Consider the following 22,524-nt stretch of genomic DNA (forward strand, 5'->3'; position numbering starts at 1 on the left):
CTGCCTTCAGATGTCTTCTAAAGCTTGTCTAGTTACTTATCTCCTTGGCTTGGGGGTTGCATAACTCCATACTGTCCAAGATTTCGCCAATGAAAATAGGGACATCCTATGAAAAACCAGGACATTCCGGAATCAAATCACTGCTTCTGTAAATCTGGGACTGTCCCTGGAAAATAGGAACACTTGTATGCAGTTGAAACAACAGAAGCAGAGATGACAACTTGAATAAAATACTGGGGAGGCCCCCAGGTAAGCCTTGCCCCACATAATTGATCACAAGACGCGGTACACAAGCACCATTTGAATGGCAATGCCCATTAACTTGGGAGGAGGTGGCACCCTAATATATTTAGTCCCTTCAGGCCCTAGGAATCAGCACCTATGGACAGAGGCTATTCAGATGTTATCCATAAAGGGCCCTTGATAGATGCAAGCAATCATGTGTGGATCAGACCTCTACGGACTAATATAGACAGTGTAGCTCAAAGGTGGAAGTGAAAGCTGGACCATAAAGAAGGCTGATCGCTGAAGAATTGATGCTTTTGAATTCTGGTGCTGGGGGAGACTCTTGAGAGTCCCATGGACTGCAAGAAGATCAAACTTACCCATTCTTAAGGAAATCAGCCCTGAGTGCTCACTGGAAGGACAGATCGTGAAGCTGAGGCTCCAATACTTTGGCCACCTCATGAAAAGAGAAGACTCCCTGGAAAAGACCCTGATGTTGGGAAAGATGGGGGGGCACAGGAGAAGGGGACGACAGAGGATGAGATGGTTGGATAGTGTTCTCGAAGCTACGAGCATGAGTTTGACCAAACTGCGGGAGGCAATGGAAGATAGAAGTGCCTGCCCTGCTCTGGTCCATGGGGTCACGAAGAGTCGGACACGACTAAATGACTAAACAACAACAACAAGCTCAAAGGTGGGGAACTTCTGGCCCTCCCTATCCTGTTGGACTCCAATGGTCAGTTTAACCAATGGTCAGGATGATGGGAGATGGGCTTCAGCAGCACCTGGAGGTTCCCCACTCCTGGTGTAGACCACCAAAGCTTCTTACTTCAATTGGGAGATATACCAATGTCCCCAAATGAGCAGAAATGAACTAGCTTACTAGGATCAGCATTTGCTGCCAAGGCCGCACTTGGGGATGGGCAAAACCTTGAAGCTTTGCTCCTATGTTTATGGAAGGAAGGTGACACTGATCCAGTGTTGTTACAAGTCTTTAGTAAGAGATGCAATCTCCGAAAACGAGAGTGAAACAGTCTCCATGCTCTATCGCTAGAACGTGCAGTCAATTAAAACAGTTATTGTTAGTCAAATGGTAGGGTTTCTTTGATGTTTTTGTTTTCTTTTTTGCTTCACTTCTAGGAAAGTTATTTTCGGTGCTAAAGAAGTCCTTTCCCAATGGGTTGTAGATCTTGCTTGCAATTTTCTACAATATTCCACTGTGTTCCTATACAGGACGCTAGAGGGCAACATGAGACTACAGCTGCTCTTGCTGAAAATTTGTATCCTAGCATGAACAAATTTGAAAGGACAAGTGGGACCTGTAACAGAATGTGGTTGTGTGGGATGCTGCTGTTCAGGGTTCAAGCCAGCTAGCCATGGTCTGTGCCAGGCTATTCAATTCTACTGCCCATTACCAATTTTCTAGTCTCTTTCCCCCACCCCAGACAGACACGCCACATTCTGCGGTCACTGAGCCTGTCCAGAATCCCCTGGTGTGCTTTGCAGCACTGGAGGGGGAATGCCCTCTGAGGGATCCCCCCAAAAAACTCTCCTTGCATTTCTTGTTTTTCAGTGGCCCTGTTTGGGCTACAGTCCGGTTGGCACTCAGAAGGCTGTTCACCGAAGAATTGATGCTTTTGAATTATGGTGCTGGAGGAGACTCTTGAGAGTCCCATGGACTGCAAGAAGATCAAACCTATCCATTCTGAAGGAAATCAGCCCTGAGGGCTCACTGGAAGAACAGATCATGAAGCTGAGGCTCCAATACTTTGGCCACCACATGAGAAGAGAAGACTCCCTGGAAAAGACCCTGATGTTGGGAAAGATGGAGGGCACAAGGAGAAGGGGACGACAGAGGACGAGATGGTTGGATAGTGTTCTCGAAGCTACCAGCATGAGTTTTGACCAAACTGCGGGAGGCAGTGGAAGACAGGACTGCCTGGTGTGCTCTGGTCCATGGGGTCACGAAGAGTCAGACACGACTAAACGACTAAACAACAATAACAACAACAACAACATGGTATTTACTGGGACGCGGGTGGCACTGTGGGTTAAACCACAGAGCCTAGGACTTGCCGATCAGAAGATCAGCAGTTCGAATCCCCATGACATTGCTCGGTCCCTGCTTCTGCCAACCTAGCATTTCGAAAACATGTCAAGTGCAAGTAGATAAATAGGTACCACTCTGGCAGGAAGGTAAACGGCGTTTCTGTGCGCTGCTCAGGTTTGCCAGAAGTGGCTTAGTCATGCTGGCCACATGACCTGGAAGCTGTACGCCGGCTCCCTCGGCCAATAAAGCGAGATGAGCGCTGCAACCCCAGAGTTGGCCACAACTGGACCTAATGGTCAGGGGTCCCTTTATGGTATTTACTTGTTTTTATCCTGAAATCTTATGATGAAGGGCAATATATAAATCTAATAAAGAAGAAGAGGAAGAAGAAGAGGAGGAGGAGGAGGAGGAGGAGGAGGAGGAGGAGGAGGAGGAGGAGGAGGAGGGTGAAGGAGAAGGAGAAGGAGAAGGAGAAGGAGAAGGAGAAGGAGAAGGAGGAGGAGAAGGAGAAGGAGAAGGAGAAGGAGAAGGAGAAGGAGAAGGAGAAGGAGAAGGAGAAGGAGAAGGAGAAGGAGAAGGAGAAGAAGTACTATTCTTCTACAATAAGAGGTGCTGGAACTCACAATGGATCCCTCCCTCATTCTCTTAAAATGGCGATGGCGCCCACCTGAGATGTGCCAGAAATGAGTTCAGGTGAATCCCAGCTACAAAAAAGCAATAATAATGACAACAACAACAACAACTCACGTCTGCTTTGCCGTCTCATCATAGTAGTAAAAATACAAGAACATTAACCATTTGCTGCCTTTTCAGTCTGGGTTTGGGGCAGGCATTTGAGGGGATTGCATGGGGTATTAGGCTTGGAGGGCTACACCAAAGTCCTCCCAAGGAGCAGCCATACAACAGCTGAGACAAATAGCACAAGGAGTTCATTTTCACTTGTAAAAGTGGTGACATGAACCTGTACTCTGGTGCTGCGTTAATATATGCCAGACCTTTCAAGAGTCCCTATTTTACAAGGACTGTCCCAGATTTACAGATGCCATCCTGGTTTCTGAGTTGATCCTGGAACAGGATGTCCCTGTTTTAATCAGAGAAATGTTGGAGGGTATGGAGTTATGTGACCCCCGCCCCAAGCCAAGGAGATAAGTAACTACACAACTTTTAGAAGACATCTGAAGGCAGCCCTGTATAGGAAAGTTTTTTAAATGTTTAATTATGTTTGTATATACGTTGGAAGCTGCCTAAAGTGACTGGGGCAACCCAGTCAGATGGGTGGGGTAAAATTACTATTACTATGATGATGATGATGATGATTAAATAGGACTCCCTATTTTCATCGGAGAAATGTGGGAGGGCATGATATGTGTCTGAGGCATGCACGTTATTTTTAAAATTTGAAATAGCTTAAACAACAGGGATGTCACATATGCAAATTGTGAACTGGGCTCCAAGCGCAGTTTAAAACGAAAGGAAAACCCAAGGTATTTAAAAGGTGAGCAGAATGGAAAGGGAATGCCAAAGACCACCCCTGACTTCTAAGCAGCCTGTTGGGCAGATTTCCACAATTCCAGGGACGTATCTCCACAAAGGACTCTTGAATTCCATCATTATCAGCAACTTCCTGGCAACTCTGGAACGTACCTTTTGGAACAGGACAAACCTTTTTCGCTGCTGAACTTGGCTGCTGTTTCAGAAAGTATCGCTCTCTCTCTCTCTCTGTGTGTGTGTGTGTGTGTGTGTGTGTGTGTGTGTGTGTGTGTGTTGCAATGCTGGCCTGACGTGGTGAAGAAGGGAAGGCAAAGAGGAGGGGAGATCTCTCTGGGCTCAGCCCAGCTGTTGCAGCTGTGAGGAAGAGGAACAAACACAGACAGCTCAGAAGATCTCGGCTCGCTTGAGCAGCTGGAGCAGGGGCAACTGAACCAAGGTAAGACCAGGATGGTAGAAGCAATGACATGCTGGGAGCCAGCTGTCGTCTAGGCAGGAATCTCCTCTGCGTCCTCTTCCTGACGTGGGGAAGGCAGAGGCTGCCCAATGTACCGGACAGAGGCTTTCATTCCAATAAGCTCGCCTTGAACAGGGAAGTTCCTCTTTTCTGGTTTCGGTGGAGAGTTGCTTCATCGGCATTTTGGCACCGAGATCAAGGAAAAGGACTGAGGAACCTGATCTCAGGGGCTCAGGAGGACAGCAAGCGCTGCTTTCTGGTGGGGGTGTTGAGATCTCCTGTGGGGTGCAACGCATCTGACTATAAGCTCAGGCCAGGACATGTGGGCAAAGCCCTGTTTTATCCTTGCAACCACCATGGGAGGTGAGTTAGTCTGAAAGAGAGGATCTCAGAGAAGTCTCCACTTGGAACCAGCTCTCCCCAGCAGGAGGCAAAGTGAAGGAAGCTGCTTCAGAGGGCACCATAAAGTGGGGATGAGGCCATAGATAAAAGCATGAATAGATATCTAAATGGGGCAGCAAGACTTTTCAAAGTATTGGTCCTATGTAGGAGGGAACGAGGCAGTTTCCTGCTTTGGGTAGCAACATGTCTCAGACCATTGGGAACTGTCTACTATCCCAGATTATGAAGAGCCTTGGTGTGGTATCTTACAATTGTCAGAAGTCCTTGTGCATCTTTCTTTTTTTTTAAAAGTATTTTTTATTGGTTTTTCACCTTTTATGAATACATAACAGACACAGAAAAGACAAAAAACAAAAACATGTATAATTTCAGAAAATCCAACTTTCTTAACCTTGTTCCTTAACTTCCCCCCACCCCCCTTCATGCATCCCCATTCCCATAATTATGTCAGCAAATTGGTATTTCTCCTCTTAACCATCTTAATATTACCTTTTTTATTAAAGAAAAAAAGTTTTTCTAAGTTGGACTCAAATTCCCTTCCGTCGATTTCCCATTTTGTCTTAAGTAAAAGTCAAATTAACTAAACCCAAAAGTGCTTTTAACGTTCTATTCTTCCCTCCCTCCCATCCCCGGTTTTCGTCCCTTCCCCAGTACATGTCCAAAATAACAGTTCTTAGCCTGGATTCCTCACGTCCGAGGCTTTCAAGTCTCTTTCAGTCCCTCTCCGCCGGTCTTCTTGGTAGTCCTTTATATTGGTCGTCGAATCTCGAAGGAGTTCTGTCCCCATCAAACCAGGTTCTCTTCCCACAAGGACATTTGAAAACAACTGCTGCAAAAGTTCCTCAAGCCATGCATCTTCAGAGTCAGTGTGGAGGCCCCAAACATATTTATTCTTTATTTTGAGTTCTTGTATTCCATATACTCCCGGGGCCTCCTCCTTCGTCTTTTGCATCTTTCGCAGATTTGTAGTGAACATAATCCAAGAGTCTCCTCTCTTATATTCCACTGGTGTAAGCTTCTGGTTGGTACTTTCCATCTTTACTTTCAGTTCTCCTTGTTTAGTCTCCTCCACTTCTTGAGTTATCATTTCCGATTCAGCTGCAGATTCTTTCTCATTCAGATCCTCAATACATTCAGCAGAGCTGCTTGTTCCAGAAGTCAAGGTCATGAGTTGTTTATTCATAGCCAGACTCTGCTCTTGTAAGATTCCCACCAAATGAAACATTCTTTCGATTTCCACTAGTAACTTTCCATCCACAGCCATTGTAATGTCACAGAGTTCCCCCTAGAGGGAATCTGGTTACTTAATAATCTTTCTCAATAATCCTCTGACTTGTTGTTATTACTTTGTTTCCAACAATTTTAGTTCGATTTTAACTGGTTTTAATCCAGAGGGATCTTAGATAACAATTTTTCAACTTTAAACTGTCCGTTTGACAGCTTTGACAGCTGTCAAACTCCGCACTCCTCTTCCACAAGCTCCAATACAGGACGCTCCCGGGCCCGGGAGGGGGGGTTGCATACAACAGAAAAAAGGCTTCTAAAATTCCACTCTTTCACTCCAGCTCAAAATTTCTTTTTGCCAAATCTTGGAAGTTAAAGTCTTTTTAACTCACCCCACAAAGGGTAGGCTCTCCAGCTTAGTTCTTCTATTGTTGCTTTAGATCGTCTGCAAGAGGGGGTGGTGCGGACTTCCTTTTAGCACACCCCCCGGTCGTCTCAAATTCACAGGAAAAGATTCTTAAAGTCCAATTTCATCTTACTCACGGGTTATTCTTTTCAGTCCGAATTTCAAGGAAGGAAGTCAGCGCTCTCCAGTCATGGCTCACGGCTCCGCTCAACCGAGGTAGCGATCGACTCTCAGCACCACGCCACCCTCCGTACCCCCTCCGCAGCCTTTAAAAAGGCTCTTCGTGGGTCGGGGGGCGCTTAAGGCACCCACCGAGTCTTCTAGTCCGCAGGCTTCAGTGCCTGCGGTTTCTAAGGGTCCCCGCGTCGCCGGCGCGGCAAGACCGGTCCTCAGCTGAGCCGATTCCCTCCGCAGCTCGGAGGGAATCCGCCATTTCCAGATCGTGCCAACCCGGAAGTCCCTTGTGCATCTTTCTTAAGCCAATGTGTAGACCACAGTGTAAACCACTGAGCCTCTTGGGCTTGCCGATCAGAAGGTCAGCAGTTCAAATCCCCGTGACAGGGTGAGTTCCCATTGCTCTGTGTCATGGTCCGGTTCACGGGCGATCAAAGACCCGGCAGGGGACATCAGGATCGGGGGCAAGATGGCGGGGTGGGAGCAGGAACAGGGGTCCAGAAGCCAGGAGTCCGGAAGCCAAGAGTCCAAGGGTCAGGAAGGAAGGAGTCACGAAGTCAGGGGTCCAAGGATCAAGAAGCAAGGAGTCACGAAGTCAAGGGCCCAAGGATCAAGAAGCAAGGAGTCACAAAGTCAAGGGTCCAAGGATCAAGAAGCAAGGAGTCATGAAGTCAAGGGCCCAAGGATCAAGAAGCAGGGAGTCAAGAAGCCAAGGTCCGAGGATCAGGAAGCAATAAGCCAAACGCAGCAAGGCAGGAAGCGTGCTGCTGTGGCAAAGAGCCAAAGGGAAATGCTGAACTTATATCCCTTCCCGGCTCTTGCCACCAGGTGCTGTGAGTTACCAATCGGCCTCACCTGTGCGGCTGCACCTTGCATCTTCAGAACAAACTTAGGAAGGCCCCAGTCCTGCAAAGTCCTACTGGTCACAGGGCCTGGCTCCTGCAAGCACACCTGACACTCTGTCCCAGTTCCTGCCAACCTAGCAGTTCGAAAGCATGCCAGTGCAAGTAGATAAATAGGTACTGCTGTGGCAGGAATGTAAACGGTGTTTCCGTGAGCTCTGGTTTCCGTCAATGTGTCCCATTGCACCAGAAGCGGTTTAGTCATGTTGGCCACATGACCCGGAAAGCTGTCTGTGGACAAACTCTGGCTCCCTCGGCCTGAAAGCGAGATGAGCGCTGCAACTCCATAGTTGCCTTTGACTGGACTTAACTGTCCAGGGGTCCTTGACCTTTTACCTTTAGTGTGCTGCAGAGAAACCACGAGGTCATTTTCTTTGCCATGAGAGATGTGTTAAGACCCCTTTGTAAGTTCTTTGGCTGTACGTAGAACGGCTTCCACTATCGGAGGCAGCCGATAGTTGCCTCTGGTCTTCCTTGAGCACTTCCCATGACCATCTGGTTAACCACTGTGAGAACAGGACACTGGGGCAGACGGGCCACTGACCCGACCCATCACTGACCATCTTATATTCTTATCAGAAAGTAAGCGAAGCCACTTGAAAATGCCATAACAAACTCCTGAAGATATTGTTGGTTTATTGAAAGTAGTCATGTTGGGTGTTATATTGGAGTGGGTGAGTTGAATGATGTTTATATAGCTGTCAGACGAAGACTTGGAAATTTTCTTTCTTATTATTTTTATTAATTTTCCCAATTTTCCTAATTATTACAAAACCAACCAAGTTACTTTAACTTAATACAATTTCTTAAAATCAAGTTTCCTGCTCCTGTTGCAAACATATTGAAAGTAGTCGGGCTGGGTGTTATATTGGAGTGGATGAGCTTTCTTTCTTTCTTTCTTTCTTTCTTTCTTTCTTTCTTTCTTTCTTTCTTTCTTTCTTTCTTCCCCCTCTTTTCCTCTGGATCTATATTTTTATTTTACCTAGATAAACATCTTGGTTTGGATAAAAAAAGATAATCTTTGTATCTCTGTTTATAAAATCTAATACAATTTATTCAAAAGAAAGAAAGAAAATGCCATAGCAAATTCAACAAACAAGTCAACCTCAGTTAGTTCGCTTGGCATTGCCTTGTTTTGGCTTTGGGGAGATTTTATTGATTTATTTGGTATTGTAGTTTTTCAGTTTCATTGATGGATATCAATATAGATGTATCTCACATCATCATGTCATAGCATATTTTATCTCCATCTTTCTGTCATGTTTGTTGGTTTTGTTAAACCACTTATATACTGCCTTGGCATTAAATAGTATATAAATATTTGCAATGAATATAATAATAAAAAGTAGAAACCATGCCAAGCAAATCTCTTTGCTTAGAGAGGGGAAATAGAAAATGACTGTTTGACACTGTTTATAATGTTGTTCTGTCATGGAGCATAAAAAGAAAATAATGGCAAGAAGCCCTCTTAAAATGTTGTTTAATCTTGACTATATCTCGGGGCAGACCTTTGAAGTTGGCAGCAAATCTTGCCCTCCCCCTTATTGCTTTGCCTGCACCTGGTGAAAACTGAAACGTTATATGCAATTTTCATTGGCCTATACAGCGGTACCTCAGGTTACAGACGCTTCAGGTCACAGACTCCACTAACCCAGAAATAGTACCTCGGGTTAAGAACTTTGCTTCAGGATGAGAACAGAAATCGTGCTCTGGCGGTGTGGCGGCAGCCGGAGGCCCCATAAGCTAAAGTGCTGCTTCAGGTTAAGAACAGTTTCAGGTTAAGAACGGACCTCCAGAGCGAATTAAGTTCTTAACCCGAGGTACCACTGTAATGGCCGAATGGGCAGCTTTGTACAGTCATTTTTAGGTTTGTTTGTTTTGTGGGCTGCTCCCACCACCATGATGGGAAAAGGCCCACATATGAAGGGCAGTGATAACACCGCTGTTTTAGCCGGCTCAGTTCCACAGAGCGCACCAGTGGCAATAAATTGGCCTTTGGCGGCTTGCATTCATTGGTGGTATAAAAGGAAACAAAGTGGTAGAAAATAAACTTGGCATCCTCTTGCGCTCACCTGCCTCCCTCTGTGATGAGGAGCAGGCAAGGGGATTACTCTGCATGCAAGGCTCTCTGGATCATGGCCACCAGGTGAAGTGGCAGTTGAAGAAAGCAGAGTGGGTCCCATCCATGCTCCATTCCCTTTTACAGAGATTGCTCCAAGGTTCTGATATGCGATCCCAACAATGCGATCCCTTTTCTATCTTCTTCCTAGGTGTATCTTGTCTAGCCAACAGAGAGCTCTAAATATGGTCTAGTAGCAAAATGCCCATTGCTCCTGTCATTCCAGGGACGCGGGTGGCGCTGTGGGTTAAAACACAGAGCCTAGGACTTGCCAATCAGAAGGTCGGCAGTTCGAATCCCCGGGACGGGGTGAGCTCCCATTGCTCGGTCCCTGGGGAAGCGCCACAACCCCAGAGTCAGTCACAACTGTACCTAATGGTCAGGGGTCCCTTTACCTTTTTACCTGTCATTCCGGTTAGGCTTTGATATTTGAATTCCCTGTTCTTGCTTTTACAGCTGCACAATGAACCCCTACATCTTCTGCTATTATTTAATCCAGTTCTGCGGACATTCCTGGATATTTATCAATATGATCATCAGGTTCCTGATTTTTGGGGAAGGTAAGTCTATGCTGTTTTGCCATTTGATCGATCAAATAGCAGCTTCTCCATGGAAATGGGGTCTGACTGAGAGAGTAGCCAGCAGCAACACACATGGGCCAAAAATGGGATTTCTTCTGCACAAGCGTAAGGTGAACTGGAATCACAGTGAAGGACTAGTGCTAGAGGGCTGGGTTTTAATCCACTAATGGCTTGAGAAAAACCGAGGCCTGTCAGCTTTCAGTTCCCTTCTGTGAAATGTGGAAATTAATGATCCAAAGACATTGTGCAGTATGCTATAGGAAGAAGCAGTCTTCAACTGCATTGAAAAAGATAAAAGTTTAGATATTTCATAGAATCATAAAACTGTAAAGTGACCACGAGGGTCATCTAGTCCAACTCCCTGCAATGCAGGAATCTTTTGCCCAACGTGGGGCTTGAACCCACAACCTACAACCCTGAGATTTAGGGTCTAATGCTCTACTGACTGAGCTATCCCCAATGAAGTTATATGAAGATGCTTGAGTAAAAAGGTAAAGGGACCCCTGACCGTTAAGTCCAGTCGTGGACGACTCTGGGGTTGTGGCGCTCATCTCGCTTTACTGGCTGAGGGAGCCGGTGTTTGTCTGCAGACAGTTTTTCTGGGTCATGTGGCCAGCATGACTAAGCTGCTTCTGGCGAACCAGAGCAGCGCACGGAAACGCCATTTACCTTCCCACTGGAGCGGTACCTATTTATCTACTTGCACTTTGACGTGCTTTCGAACTGCTAGGTTGGCAGGAGCAGGGACCGAACAACAGCAGCTCACCCCATCGCGGGGATTTGAACAGTCGACCTTCTGATCGGCAAGTCCTAGGCTCTGTGGTTTAGAGCACAGCACCACCCGTGTACCCTGTAGGGGCATGGAGTAGGAGAAGATAATTAGTGGTGTCTTTGAAGATGGGCTGTATTCTTCGCTCTCTTTTATTTTCTTCTTTCTTTTTTATTATTTTCGGTTTAGATTAGTTTGTTCTTTATTGTATTGGAGAAAGTCTTAACAAAACTTTATAACAAAAAGAGTGAGGGGACTCAACCTCATTACTTGGACCACATGTGATCTCACACATATCTACACATGTTTCGGCAAAACATGCTGTCTTCATAGTGGTGACCTGATGTTTACCAAACAAGAAAGACATCAGGAGAGAGAAAGAGTTTGCAAATCCAAAGGGAACATTTATTTGAGTCTAGTCTTTGGTCTAGAATTGTCTAAAGATTTAGTCAAAACACATAAGGCAACGCTGATTCTAAATTGTCTCTGTGCTAATTTTCTGCACCTTTTGCAAATTAAAACGCCCAAATGCTGTTCCATGGAAACAAGGGTCACTGCCTAAATAATAATAATAATAATAATTTATTATTTATACCCTGCCCATCTGGCTGAGTTTCCCCAGCCACTCTGGGTGGCTTCCAATCAAGTGTTAAAGACAATACAGCATTAAATATTAAAAACTTCCCTAAACAGCATTCAGATATCTTTTAAAAAGAAGATAGCTGCTTATTTCCTTCACATCTGAAGGGAGGGCATTCCACATGGTGGGCGCCACTACCGAGAAGGCCCTCTGCCTGGTTCCCTGTAACTTCACTTCTCGCAATGAGGAAACCGCCAGAAGGCCCTCAGAGCTGGATCTCAGTGTCCGGGCTGAGCCCATTTCCCTTCCGAAAGTTTGCAAAAGATCTTGCTCAATGTTCTTTGTTATAAATAGTAACTGTGCCATTCAGTTGTGGTTGGAGCGTGTTCAGAATGCACACACGCAACATTTTATCTGTATGCTGCCTTTCCATTGCCAAAATTCCATTGCTCAAGGCAGCTTACAACATGAAAAAAATGCATAAGCACAAACATAACAAAAGTAATCATGACAATAAATAAATCATGGAAATGTACACAACCACATTGTCCACATAAATCACAATAAGATCCAAAATAAAGATATAAAAATTAATATCAATGACAGAAACAACAACACTCTCCCAGCCCAAGAGTCTGTTCAGCAGCCTCAGCTTTTGTAGCTGGAGTCAGTCAGCTCCTACCGTCCAGGTGGGAAAAGATCTGCAAGTCAGGGAACAGGTCCTCCAGGACTCACAGTCAAGATGGCAGTGTCTTCTGGCAAAATGTACCATAGCACTGAATACAGTTAGTGCCAGGAAACAGTGGCCGTTTTAATTCCCTGATCTCTTAATGATGAGTGGGAGTGGGAGAGCCCAATATGAAGAGGCTGCAGTAGAATGATAATCCAATGTTTTCTCTTGCTTTCTGTGGGATGAAGATTCGGTTGCAGATACTTTCTATTCCATTGGGCTTGTGATGCGCATTTGCCAATCTTCGTCTATCCTGGAACTTTTGCATATCCGGCTCAGCATTGCGGAAGACCATTTTCTCCCGAGGCTTTTGCAGGTACCGCATAATTCATAATCGCATGAAAGGAGACAAGGGTCAACACTTGGATCACCATCAGTTTAGGGGGGTTAAATCCCACAAGAAATTCCATTCTCAAATTGGAACATTTGCTAACCTTGTGAAGTAAGGGAGGCATGTGGTCTATGTGTATGAAAGAGAGAAAGGGAAAGAGGGAAGAAGTGCAGGTGTGTGTGGGAGAGAGAGAGAGAGAGAGAGACAGAGAGAGAGAGAGAGAGAGAGAGAGAGAGAGAGAGAGAGAGAGAGAGAGAGAGAGAGAGAGAAGTTTGTATGTGCTCCTTGTGTTTATCTTCAAATTCTACAGTTGTCAAAAAAATCAAAAGGCAACAAGCAAAATAGTAAAGTTTGTGTTTTCTTGTGCCATATTTGTCATAATTTGTGGGTGGGGTCAAGAGGGAGGCCTGTGGTTTGAGGAGGAAAAGGGGGGAACCAAGGGACAGTTGATATCCTGTGCCCAAGGGTCCCCAGAAACATGGAGCCAGTCCTGGTCAAGGTGGCCAAATTCAAAGATTTGGTTATTACCTGTGTATCCCACCTTTCCTCTTAGGAGCAGAAGTTGAGGTACATGGTCCTCCTTCTGTTTTATCTTCACGGCAACCTGTGATGTGGGCATCACAGAGAGGGTTATATTCAAACCTGGTGGAAGCAGAGCTCCATACATGCAACAAGATTTCCCTTTCCATTCCTTGCATGCCCCCAAAATCTGCTCTGCAGGTGAGCAGAGAGAGTACTTCCACAGCACAAGCCGAAGTCTGTTGCAGGAATGGAACAGCAACTCTAGATACAATCCAGAACTGGGGACTGACCTAAGGTCACCTGTGGTCCTAAATCTTGGCTGAGTAGAGATTTGAACCCGGGTTTCCCACTCTACCAAATCATTCAGTAGGGCGACTATTTGAACACCGGTTAGCAGAAAAAGAGGCCTAGGCATATTTTGAAAAGAACGACAAACTAGACAAATATCATGCACACTCTTGGCATATACCAGTGTGCTACTCCTGCGTAAGCCATTTGGCCACTGCAAATCCACCTTTCGAAATACTGGCTAGAGACCAGCAAGGCAAATCATTCAATGGAATAAGAATTCGTGGGGTAAAGTTCATGTTTGTTAGAACACTCAGGATGGGCGATAGGATCAACATTCCACAAGACTGAACAAGTTCTGACCTTTCAGAAGAATTTTAGGAATATACCCTTCCTCTTCAGGGAAAGAGAAATTAGAAAAGCTTATGTTTCCAGTTATCCCCCCTGCTGCTCAGTCACGACTGGAAAAGCAGATAACTGGTTGGGTGCAATCCAGCAAACAACAGCAGCAACAAAAACAGCAGCAAGTTGCCCTGAATTCAGTGGAGCTTAGTCCCAAGACGGCAAATGAGATCTTAGGTCTTCTTACTTGGCAGTGACTCCAGCCACTGCACTGTGTAGGACTTCTTGTATAGGATATAAGTATAATAATAATAATAATAATAATAATAATAATAATAATAATAATAATAATAATAATAATAATACTTTATTATTTGTACCCCGCCCATCTGGCTGGGTCTTCCCAGCCACTCTGGGCGGCTTCCAACAAAGATTAAAAATACATTAAAATGTCACACATTAAAAACTTCCCTAAACAGGGCTGCCTTCAGATGTCTTCTAAAAGTAAGATAGTTGTTTATTTCTTTGACATCTGCTGGGAGGGCGTTCCACAGGACAGGCGCCACCACCGAGAATGCCCTCTGCCTGGTTCCCTGTAACCTCACTTCTTGCAGGGAAGGAACCGCCAGAAGGCCATCAGCACTGGACTGGTCCAGGTAGAATGATGGGGTAGAATGATGGGGTGGAGACGTCCAGGTAGAATGATGGGGTGGAGACGCTCCTTCAGATATACTGGATCGAGGCTGTTTAGGGATCTAAAGGTCAGCACCAACACCTTGAATTGTGCTCAGAAACGTACTGGGAGCCAATGTAGGTCTTTTAGGACCGGTGTTATGTGGTCTCGGCCGCCGCTCCCAGTCACCAGTCTGGCTTCCGCACTCTGGATTAGTTGTAGTTTCTGGGTCACCTTCAAAGGTAGCTCCACATAGAGTACATAGCACCAAAAAGCACATCGCTATCCATTTCGGTACCTTTGGTTTCAGCAGGATTTAGGGTTATAGTAGCATATGGAGAGCCTGTGCAATGTCAACGCCATTAGAGCTAAACTGGGAGCCTTCAGATGTTTTTGGACGACAAATCCCATAATCTTCGACCACTTGCCAGGCTGACTGGAGCTGATGGGAATTGGAGCCCAACAATATCTGGAGGTCCACGAACCCTGTGTTGGAGATATAGAACGGAGCGTTTTAAAGAAGCACAGAACTGCACAGTTGGAAGGGATTCCCAAGGGCAATCTAGTCCAACCCCCTTCAAATGCAGGAGTCTCGTCTCGTCATCTTCATGGTGAGGAGGCTGTCCCTCGTGGAGGCTGTCTGCAGCTGTGACCTCTGTAATGCATAGCAGGAAACAACCAGTGGCTTCCTTAACTACATTTTAATGAACATCTGTATTTTAATAAGCATTGACAATATTAACAATGACTGACCGTGTGAAACCAGAACTTCACAACAGGGGCTTTGTTAACTCTCCCACTGAAATAAATGGAGCATAGAAGTGCTTAGTGGAGTTATGGACTGTCTTCCACTCCAAGCTGCCCTGGGCCAACCCAGGAAACTCAGGAACCAGCCCTGGATCCAGCCCTGAGCAGGAGGGTTCAGTTCTGCTATGTGTGCGGGTGGCACTGTGGTCTAAACCACTGAGCCTCTTGGGCACAGAAGGTCAGCGGTTCGAATTCCCATGATGGGGTGAGCTCCCGTTGCTCTGTCCCAGCTCCTGCCAACCTGGCAGTTCAAAACCACACCAGAACAAGTAGATAAATAGGTATCACTGCAGCGGGAAGGTACCAAACGGCGTTTCTGTGCGCTCTGGCTTCCATCATGGTGTTCTGTTGCACCAGAAGCGGTTTAGTCACGCTGGCCACATGACCCAGAAAGCTGTCATTCCTTGCAGGAAACGTGCCAGCAGAGCATAGCCCTGCAGCCTTCCCACCCAATGCACCCACCCCTGAAAACCTGCAGTCACACCAGGTCTATCTTGATCCAATCTGCCCAAGCCTGGATCCCCCTCAAAGTGGTCCGATTCAGTTCAGGATACAGCAAAATCTGGTGCAGCTTCTCCACCCAGTGCCTTCCTTTAGATCAGCCTTTCTCAACCTGTGGGTCCTCAGATGTTGTTGAACAAGAACTCCCATCACCCCTAGCTAGCAAGGCCAGAGCTCAGGGATGATGGGAGTTGTAGTCCAACAACATCTGGGGACCCACAGGTTGAGAACCTCTGCTCTAGATGATGATGATGATGATGATGATGATGATGATGATGATGGGAGGGTAAAGAAAGAAAGGGGTGGATCACAAAATCTCTTTCCCCCTGCAATAAGAGCAAGTCTGCTTTTGCTGAACCTGGAGGAGAAAATACTGTTCTTAAAGATAATATGAGGTCATGAAGGCCGCATGAGTTTTTCAGCATTCCTAGGAAGGAACACATTGAGTCATCTATTGCAGCAAGCTGTTCTTACAGTTCCCAACAAGATGGTTCCTGCATTGCAGAGCATTGGGCTAGATGATCCTCATGGCCCCTTTAGGATGCGGGTGGTGCTGTGGTCTAAACCACTGAGCCTCTTGGGCTTGCTGATCAGAAGGTCAGCAGTTCGAATCCCCACAACAGGGTGAGCTCCCGTTGCTCTGTTCCAGCTCCTGCCAACCTAGCAGTTCGAAAGCACACCAGTGCAAGTAGATAAATAGGTATACCGCTGCAGCAGGAAAGTAAACAGCGTTTCCATGCGCTCTGGTTTCCGTCATGGTGTCCCGTTGCGCCAGAAGCGGTTTAGTCCTGCTGGCCACATGACCTGGAAAGAGGTCTGTGGACAAACACCGGCTCCCTTGGCCTGAAAGCAAGATGAGCGCCGCAACCCCATAGTCGCCTTTGACTGGACCAAACCGTCCAGGGGTCCTTTACCTTTTACCATGGTCCCTTCCAACTCTATGATTCTTTGAAATTCACAAGCAGCAGCATCCTCACCACTTGTAATTTCTAGGAAATGGCATGCAGACGCACATTGCCTTCAACAGTGAAGGTGGAACTTCAGTCACTGATAGCCAGATTCTCCCCAAATTTGTTTAATCCTCTTTTAAAGCCATCCAAGAACTATTTGGACTATCTGCCTCAGGCACCAAAATTTATTGGGCTGGTCTTGATTTTCCATTATCTGATTCCGGAAAGGCCCCTTCTCTCCCTACAAGAAAGGCTGTGTGTCATACATTTACTGCTTTGTTTATATCTTACCCCCTTTTAAAAAAAATGTCATTTGTGGATTAGACTGTGTCTGGGTTTAATTTTTCATCTTCGGGGAGCAAGGGAAAGAATTCTTTCCCGTCTGGAGCAGAACATGGCGCACACATCTGTGATCTCCTAGAGAAGCTGTGATTTGGCAATGCACTTTTTTTGGTCTTCTATGGATTTAACTTGTGTTATTTCACAGAAACTGAGCTGCTGTCAAGTTAGAGGGAGTGGGGAGAGGAGGAAATTCCACAGAGCACGAATGAAAAATAAAACCTCCTTGTTTACATTTTGTAAAATGACTGCACAGGCTTTCAATTTCTGCTTTCGGAAGCGAGGGCACGGGCTTTCGGACTTAAATTTATTTTTGACCCAAGAGTAAAGCGGAGGAGAACTTTAGAGACCACATCCTTTCATTACTTAAGCAAAAATCTCTTTGTTCTGGGCTATGTGAACATTTGCATCCTAAAATGCAGTGAGGTTCTTTTCCCCTGCTGTGTTTTAAGTTGCATTTACAGGTTTATGTACACACCAAACAAATGGCAGGAATGCCTTTTTGTTTTCTGCACTCCTGCAACCCTCCACCCCAAAAAGCTCCTATTCATGAAGCTGTCATCCATGGATGTGCAATGGCTGTCTCAGCTTTATACATCTCTGCTTAACTGCAGAGTCAACATGGCGTAGGTTTTCCTTTTGAATTGGAACTACAGGATAGCTCTGCATTGCTGGTAAAGCCATGTGTACGCAAATGCCAAACAGGCTGGTGGGAGTGTGCTGGAGCAAGAGTAAGTGGAAATGTGTACACAGCCCTATTGGTTGAGAGTTTTGCTCTCAGGACTCATCTTGCACCTCATTTCTGTAAGACAGAGTTGTTCCGCCTGGCCTTTGGCTTGGAATCAACTTGATTCCCTTCCCCTCTTTCCTTTCTCCTTCTGTAATGGAACTTCTATTTGGGGACTTCCCTGGCTTTTTTCTGGCCTACGTAGGACCAGTCTGGATAGTTGGCCTTGGTGAAGATTTAACGTTTTCATCCCCAAAAAGTTTTTGATTTGAGTTTCTACTGAAATGAGGCTGTTGTATTTTAATCTTGCTTTTAAGTTGTATTTTAATCAATTGTATTTATATCTGGTGTTAGCCGCCCTGAGCCTGGTCTTGGCTGGGGAGGGTGGGGTATAAATTATTATTATTATTATTATTATTATTATTATTATTATTATTATTATTATTATTATTAATTTTATTTCAGCCTGTAATTTCTACAGGCCCAAACCATAAATCAGAATATGGAGTGAGGAGGAAAGATCTTGGCTATCTGGGACCTCATGCCCCCAATTCTTTCGCCACTCTAACCACAACATAGCAAAGGGTATGATGTGTGTTTTCAAAGCACATAGAATCATAGAATTAGAAGGGACCCCAAGGGTCATCTAGTCCAATGCAGGAATCTCAGCTAAAGCATCCCTAACAGATGGCCATACAACCTCTGCTTAGAAACCTCCAGGGAAGAAGACCCCGCCACCTCCAGTGGGAGACTGTTCCACTGTCAAACGGCTCTTACTGTCAGAAAGTTTTTTCCTGATGTTTAGTCAGAATCTCTTTTCTTGTATCTTGAAGTCATTGGTACGAGTCCTACCCTCCAGAGCAGGAGAAAATAAGCTTGTTCCCTCTTCGATACGATACGATACGATACGATAATCTTTCTTGTCATTGTCCCATACAGAACAACGAAATTGAAAAATCTACATAAAACATTCAAAACCCAAAGGTAAAGGTAAAGGGACCCCTGACCATTAGGTCCAGTCGTGACCAACTCTGGGGTTGCGGCGCTCATCTCGCTTTATTGGCCGAGGGAGCCAGTATACAGCTTCCGGGTCATGTGGCCAGCATGACTAAGCCGCTTCTGGCGAACCAGAGCAGCGCACGGAAACGCCGTTTACCTTCCCGCCAGAGCGGTACCTATTTATCTACTTGCACTTTGACGTGCTTTTGAACTGCTAGGTTGGCAAGAGCAGGGACCGAGCAACGGCAGCTCACCCCGTGGCGGGGATTCGAACAGCCGACCTTCTGATCAGCAAGTCCTAGGCTCTGTGGTTTAACCCACAGCGCCACCCACGTCCCCTTGAAAACATAGAACTTTTAGATGTCTTCTAAAAGTCAGATAATTGTTTATTTCCTTGACATCTGATGGGAGGGCGTTCCACAAGGCGGGCGCCACCACTGAGGAGGCGCTTTGCCTGGTTCTCTGTAACCTCCCTTCTTGCAGTGAGGGAACCGCCAGAAGGCCCTCGGCGCTGGACCCCAGTGTACGGGCAGAACGATGGGGGTGGAAACGCTCCTTCAGGTCTACTAGACCAAGGCCATTTAGGGCTTTAAACGTCAGCACCAACTCTTTGAATTGTGCTCGGAAACGTACTGGGAGCCAATGAAGGTCTTTCAGGACCAGTGTTATATGTTCTCGGCGGCCATATATAGCTCAGCCCAGCACACATCACTGTCAAGTTGCAATTAAGCCTTGCTTCATTTTCTCCTCATGAGGAAGGTGAAGCTGAGACTATGCGGTTTTTTGAGGAGACTCCTCCAGGGTCATATCTCAGGGGAAATGCGGGTTCTCCAAATGCATGTTTCAAGCCTACTTTCTTCAGCTGCAACCACACTCTCTGTCCCCACCTGCTTTCAGGCAGCTGTTAATGTGTTGAAAGTTTACAGAAAGTCCTGCAAGCTAAGAAGCTGATCAGTTTTCCGTGACCAGAACCTTTTTATCTTCAGGAAGTGGTCTGCATTTCTTTCCATCTAGCAAAGTCATTTGACAAAGGAAATCCTGCCTTCCAGCAAAAAAATGATAACCTGACATATCCATTTATTTTTTCATTTTAGTATATCTAATAGTTTTGTGGTTATGGCCAGTGTGGTTTACTAAAATTACAGCTGAATACTAGAGGATCTGAAATAGCAAAAGTGCTGGAAGATACACAACTTCCTTTTTTGTGTGAGGGAGGGGGGAAATAGCAAGACCCCCCCCCCCAAAGCTGATGGGACCTTTCTGCTCAGGGCTAATATAGGAGCTTCAGAATGATGCCTGGAACAAGAAAGATCTTCAACCCTCCTTTCACATGCCTTGGTCCTGATTCTGAACCCCACCTGATTGTACCTGCAATTTATAAATGAAATGCATCCATTTCATTCATCAAATTAACATCATATGTAAAGGTAAAGTTAAAGGGACCCCTGACCATTAGGTCCAGTCGTGGCCGACTCTGGGGTTGTGGCGCTCATCTCGCTTTACTGGCCGAGGGAGCCGGCGTACAGCTTCCGGGTCATGTGGCCAGCATGACTAAGCTGCTTCTGGCGAACCAGAGCAGCGCATGGAAATGCCGTTTACCTTCCCGCCGGAGTGGTACCTATTTATCTACTTGCACTGGTGTGCTTTCAAACTGCTAGGTTGGCAGGAGCAGGGACCAAGCAATGGGAGCTCACCCCGTCGCGGGGATTCGAACCGCCGACCTTCTGATTGGCAAATCCTAGACTCTGTGGTTTAACCCACAGCGCCACCCACCTCCCTACATCATATGTAGCTACATCATATGTAGCTAGGCCCTAATTCAGTTGGCTGAGAATCTTGGGTGGAAGAAAGCAACCTCGGCAAGAGCCAGGTTACTGGGTGGTTTGTGTGTGTGTTACCTGGCACATGTTAGCAGGGCAGACACAGCAATTGGTTTGGTGTTTCAGAGGAAAACATCAGAGAGATTGGGTAGATGGTGCATTGCAAGTATTGCAGGCACATGAGAAGTGTCGGCGCAGAGAGGAACAGGCCACATTGGATGAGTAATGGGCAGCGCAGGGTTGGTCTTTGCATAGTGGAAATGATTTGAATGGGAAAACTGGGAATAGATCTGGAGTAGAGGACAGGCCAAATGAGGTGTGATGTGCACATGTTGTCAGGTAAGTGTTGCATGTCGTGAATCAGGATGTGCCTATGCAAGAGGAAGCAGATAGTGCTTTTATTCAGGGGGTGGAGGGTAGAAGTCATTGCAGTTGGCAGGGGATGGGGTCCAGATGGCAGCAGATGACGACCTCTCTCCAGTCCTCCTCCCACCTTGCAAGTACCGGGTGGCCAGGCTGATGAATCATTTCCCTGGACATTTTTGAAGCATGCTGCTATGTTTATTTTTTTCTTTTTGGGGGGGGGTATTGTTTTATCTGGCAGCACATTCTTTTAGCTCCATCATATAGATTTATATGTTGCCGGCAGGGGGGAGGTATTCTGGCTATTTCTTCTACCCTGCATATGGACTGTTTTGGTAATAAGCGGTATATAAGGATGCAAAATATAATTAATTCCAACGGTATTGCAAGAGTCTGCTGAGCATGCAAATCCAGTGACTAAGGGCAACAGTTCTTCTTGTTGATGATGATGATGATTGAATTTATATACCACCCTATACATGGGGGTCTCAAGGCGGTTCACAGAATAAAATCAAGATATAAAACCACAAGATACCTAATAATAATAAAAAAAACAACAACCCAATAGGCACCCCCCAAAAAACATTTTAAAAGGGCATAGGATGTCAATCAAATCAACCAAAGGCCTGGTTAAAAAGGAACATTTTTGCCTGGCGCCTAAAGATGTGTAATCAAGGCGCCAGGCAAACGTCCCTGGGGAGAGCATTCCACAGACAGGGAGCCACTGCAGAGAAGGCCCCGCTCTCGAGTTGCCACCCTCCAGACCTCACATGGAAAAGGCACACAAAGAAAGACCTCAGAAGATGACCTCAGGGTTTGGGAAGGTTGATATGGAAAGAGGTGGTTACAAAGAGAGGCTTTTGCATAAAATACTGGGTGGCAAATAAGGTAGGAGAGGCAGGACCACAGAACGCAGCCGTAAAACACAGAATGTGTGACTGTCTCTGTGTGGGCATCTGTACGAAATGCTTCTATCGCCTTGATTCTTTCTGCAACACGGCTGCTGCCATGCGAGCTGTTTTCCTCCTTCATTTAAAACAGACTGCTTCTAGATGACCTGTTTATTGAGCATTCAACCTGATTTTTATTTGCAGGGAGATTAGATGGTGCTATTTAATGAGCTATTTCTCCTGATTTGTTTGTGGGGAGGTTAGATGGTGTCGTGTTGAGCCAAGTGTCAACTCACACTTTCCAGGGCATTTTGCTGCCCTCGTCCCTGTCGCAAAAAGTTGAATCTCTCAAGGAAATGGGTTTCTCCAGTATGTGGTTGAATCCCATCCCAAAATACCAGCCGTCCGGAAGCACCCAGAATCTCACACGTACCTTCCCCATCACACAAACCAGAGGCTACAGCTGCTGAAGCAGAACCCAATCCATCACCTTATCCTCTGCTCTTCCCGCATTTCCAGATCGCAGAAAGAATCATCATCTTATTTGTTGTGATTGTCAGTCAAGAAGAAATTCAAGGAAAATGTGTTGTGTGCATCTTATTCTTCCTCTGGAGTTTCCTTGATGTGGTCAGGTAAGAACTTAACACAGACATGCACGTCACTCCAAAGTAAACCAAATGGTTTTTCTTTCGGCCTTCCATATCTACATTCCGCAGGCAATTAAGTTTCATTATCTGGTCTGCTTCTCCTGCAAAAGCAAATCCTAGGAAGACTAGAAAAAGGACAAAGCGTGGGCACTCCCTCACTTACTCCCGGCATTACTTATCGCTTTGGCCTTGTTGCTAGCTGCAGTCTACAAATTGTG

The 22,524-nt window shown here is 45.9% G+C and overlaps 1 protein-coding gene across 1 annotated transcript in view; it reads left to right on the plus strand.

Annotated features, from left to right (window-relative positions):
• The first annotated feature begins 4,047 nt into the window (after window positions 1–4,047).
• Window positions 4,048–22,524, plus strand: part of HACD4 (3-hydroxyacyl-CoA dehydratase 4) — a 29,737-nt gene continuing 11,260 nt past the window's right edge. Inside the window, exons 1-4 of the mRNA XM_081177036.1 lie at window positions 4,048–4,202; window positions 9,904–10,007; window positions 12,296–12,423; window positions 22,179–22,291. Coding sequence (XP_081033162.1) covers window positions 9,911–10,007; window positions 12,296–12,423; window positions 22,179–22,291 — 338 coding nt within the window. The 5' untranslated portion in view covers window positions 4,048–4,202; window positions 9,904–9,910. The remainder of the gene's footprint in view (window positions 4,203–9,903; window positions 10,008–12,295; window positions 12,424–22,178; window positions 22,292–22,524) is intronic.

Source organism: Podarcis bocagei (assembly GCF_964188305.1).
Source record: "Podarcis bocagei genome assembly, chromosome: 17".
Lineage (NCBI taxonomy): Eukaryota > Metazoa > Chordata > Lepidosauria > Squamata > Lacertidae > Podarcis > Podarcis bocagei.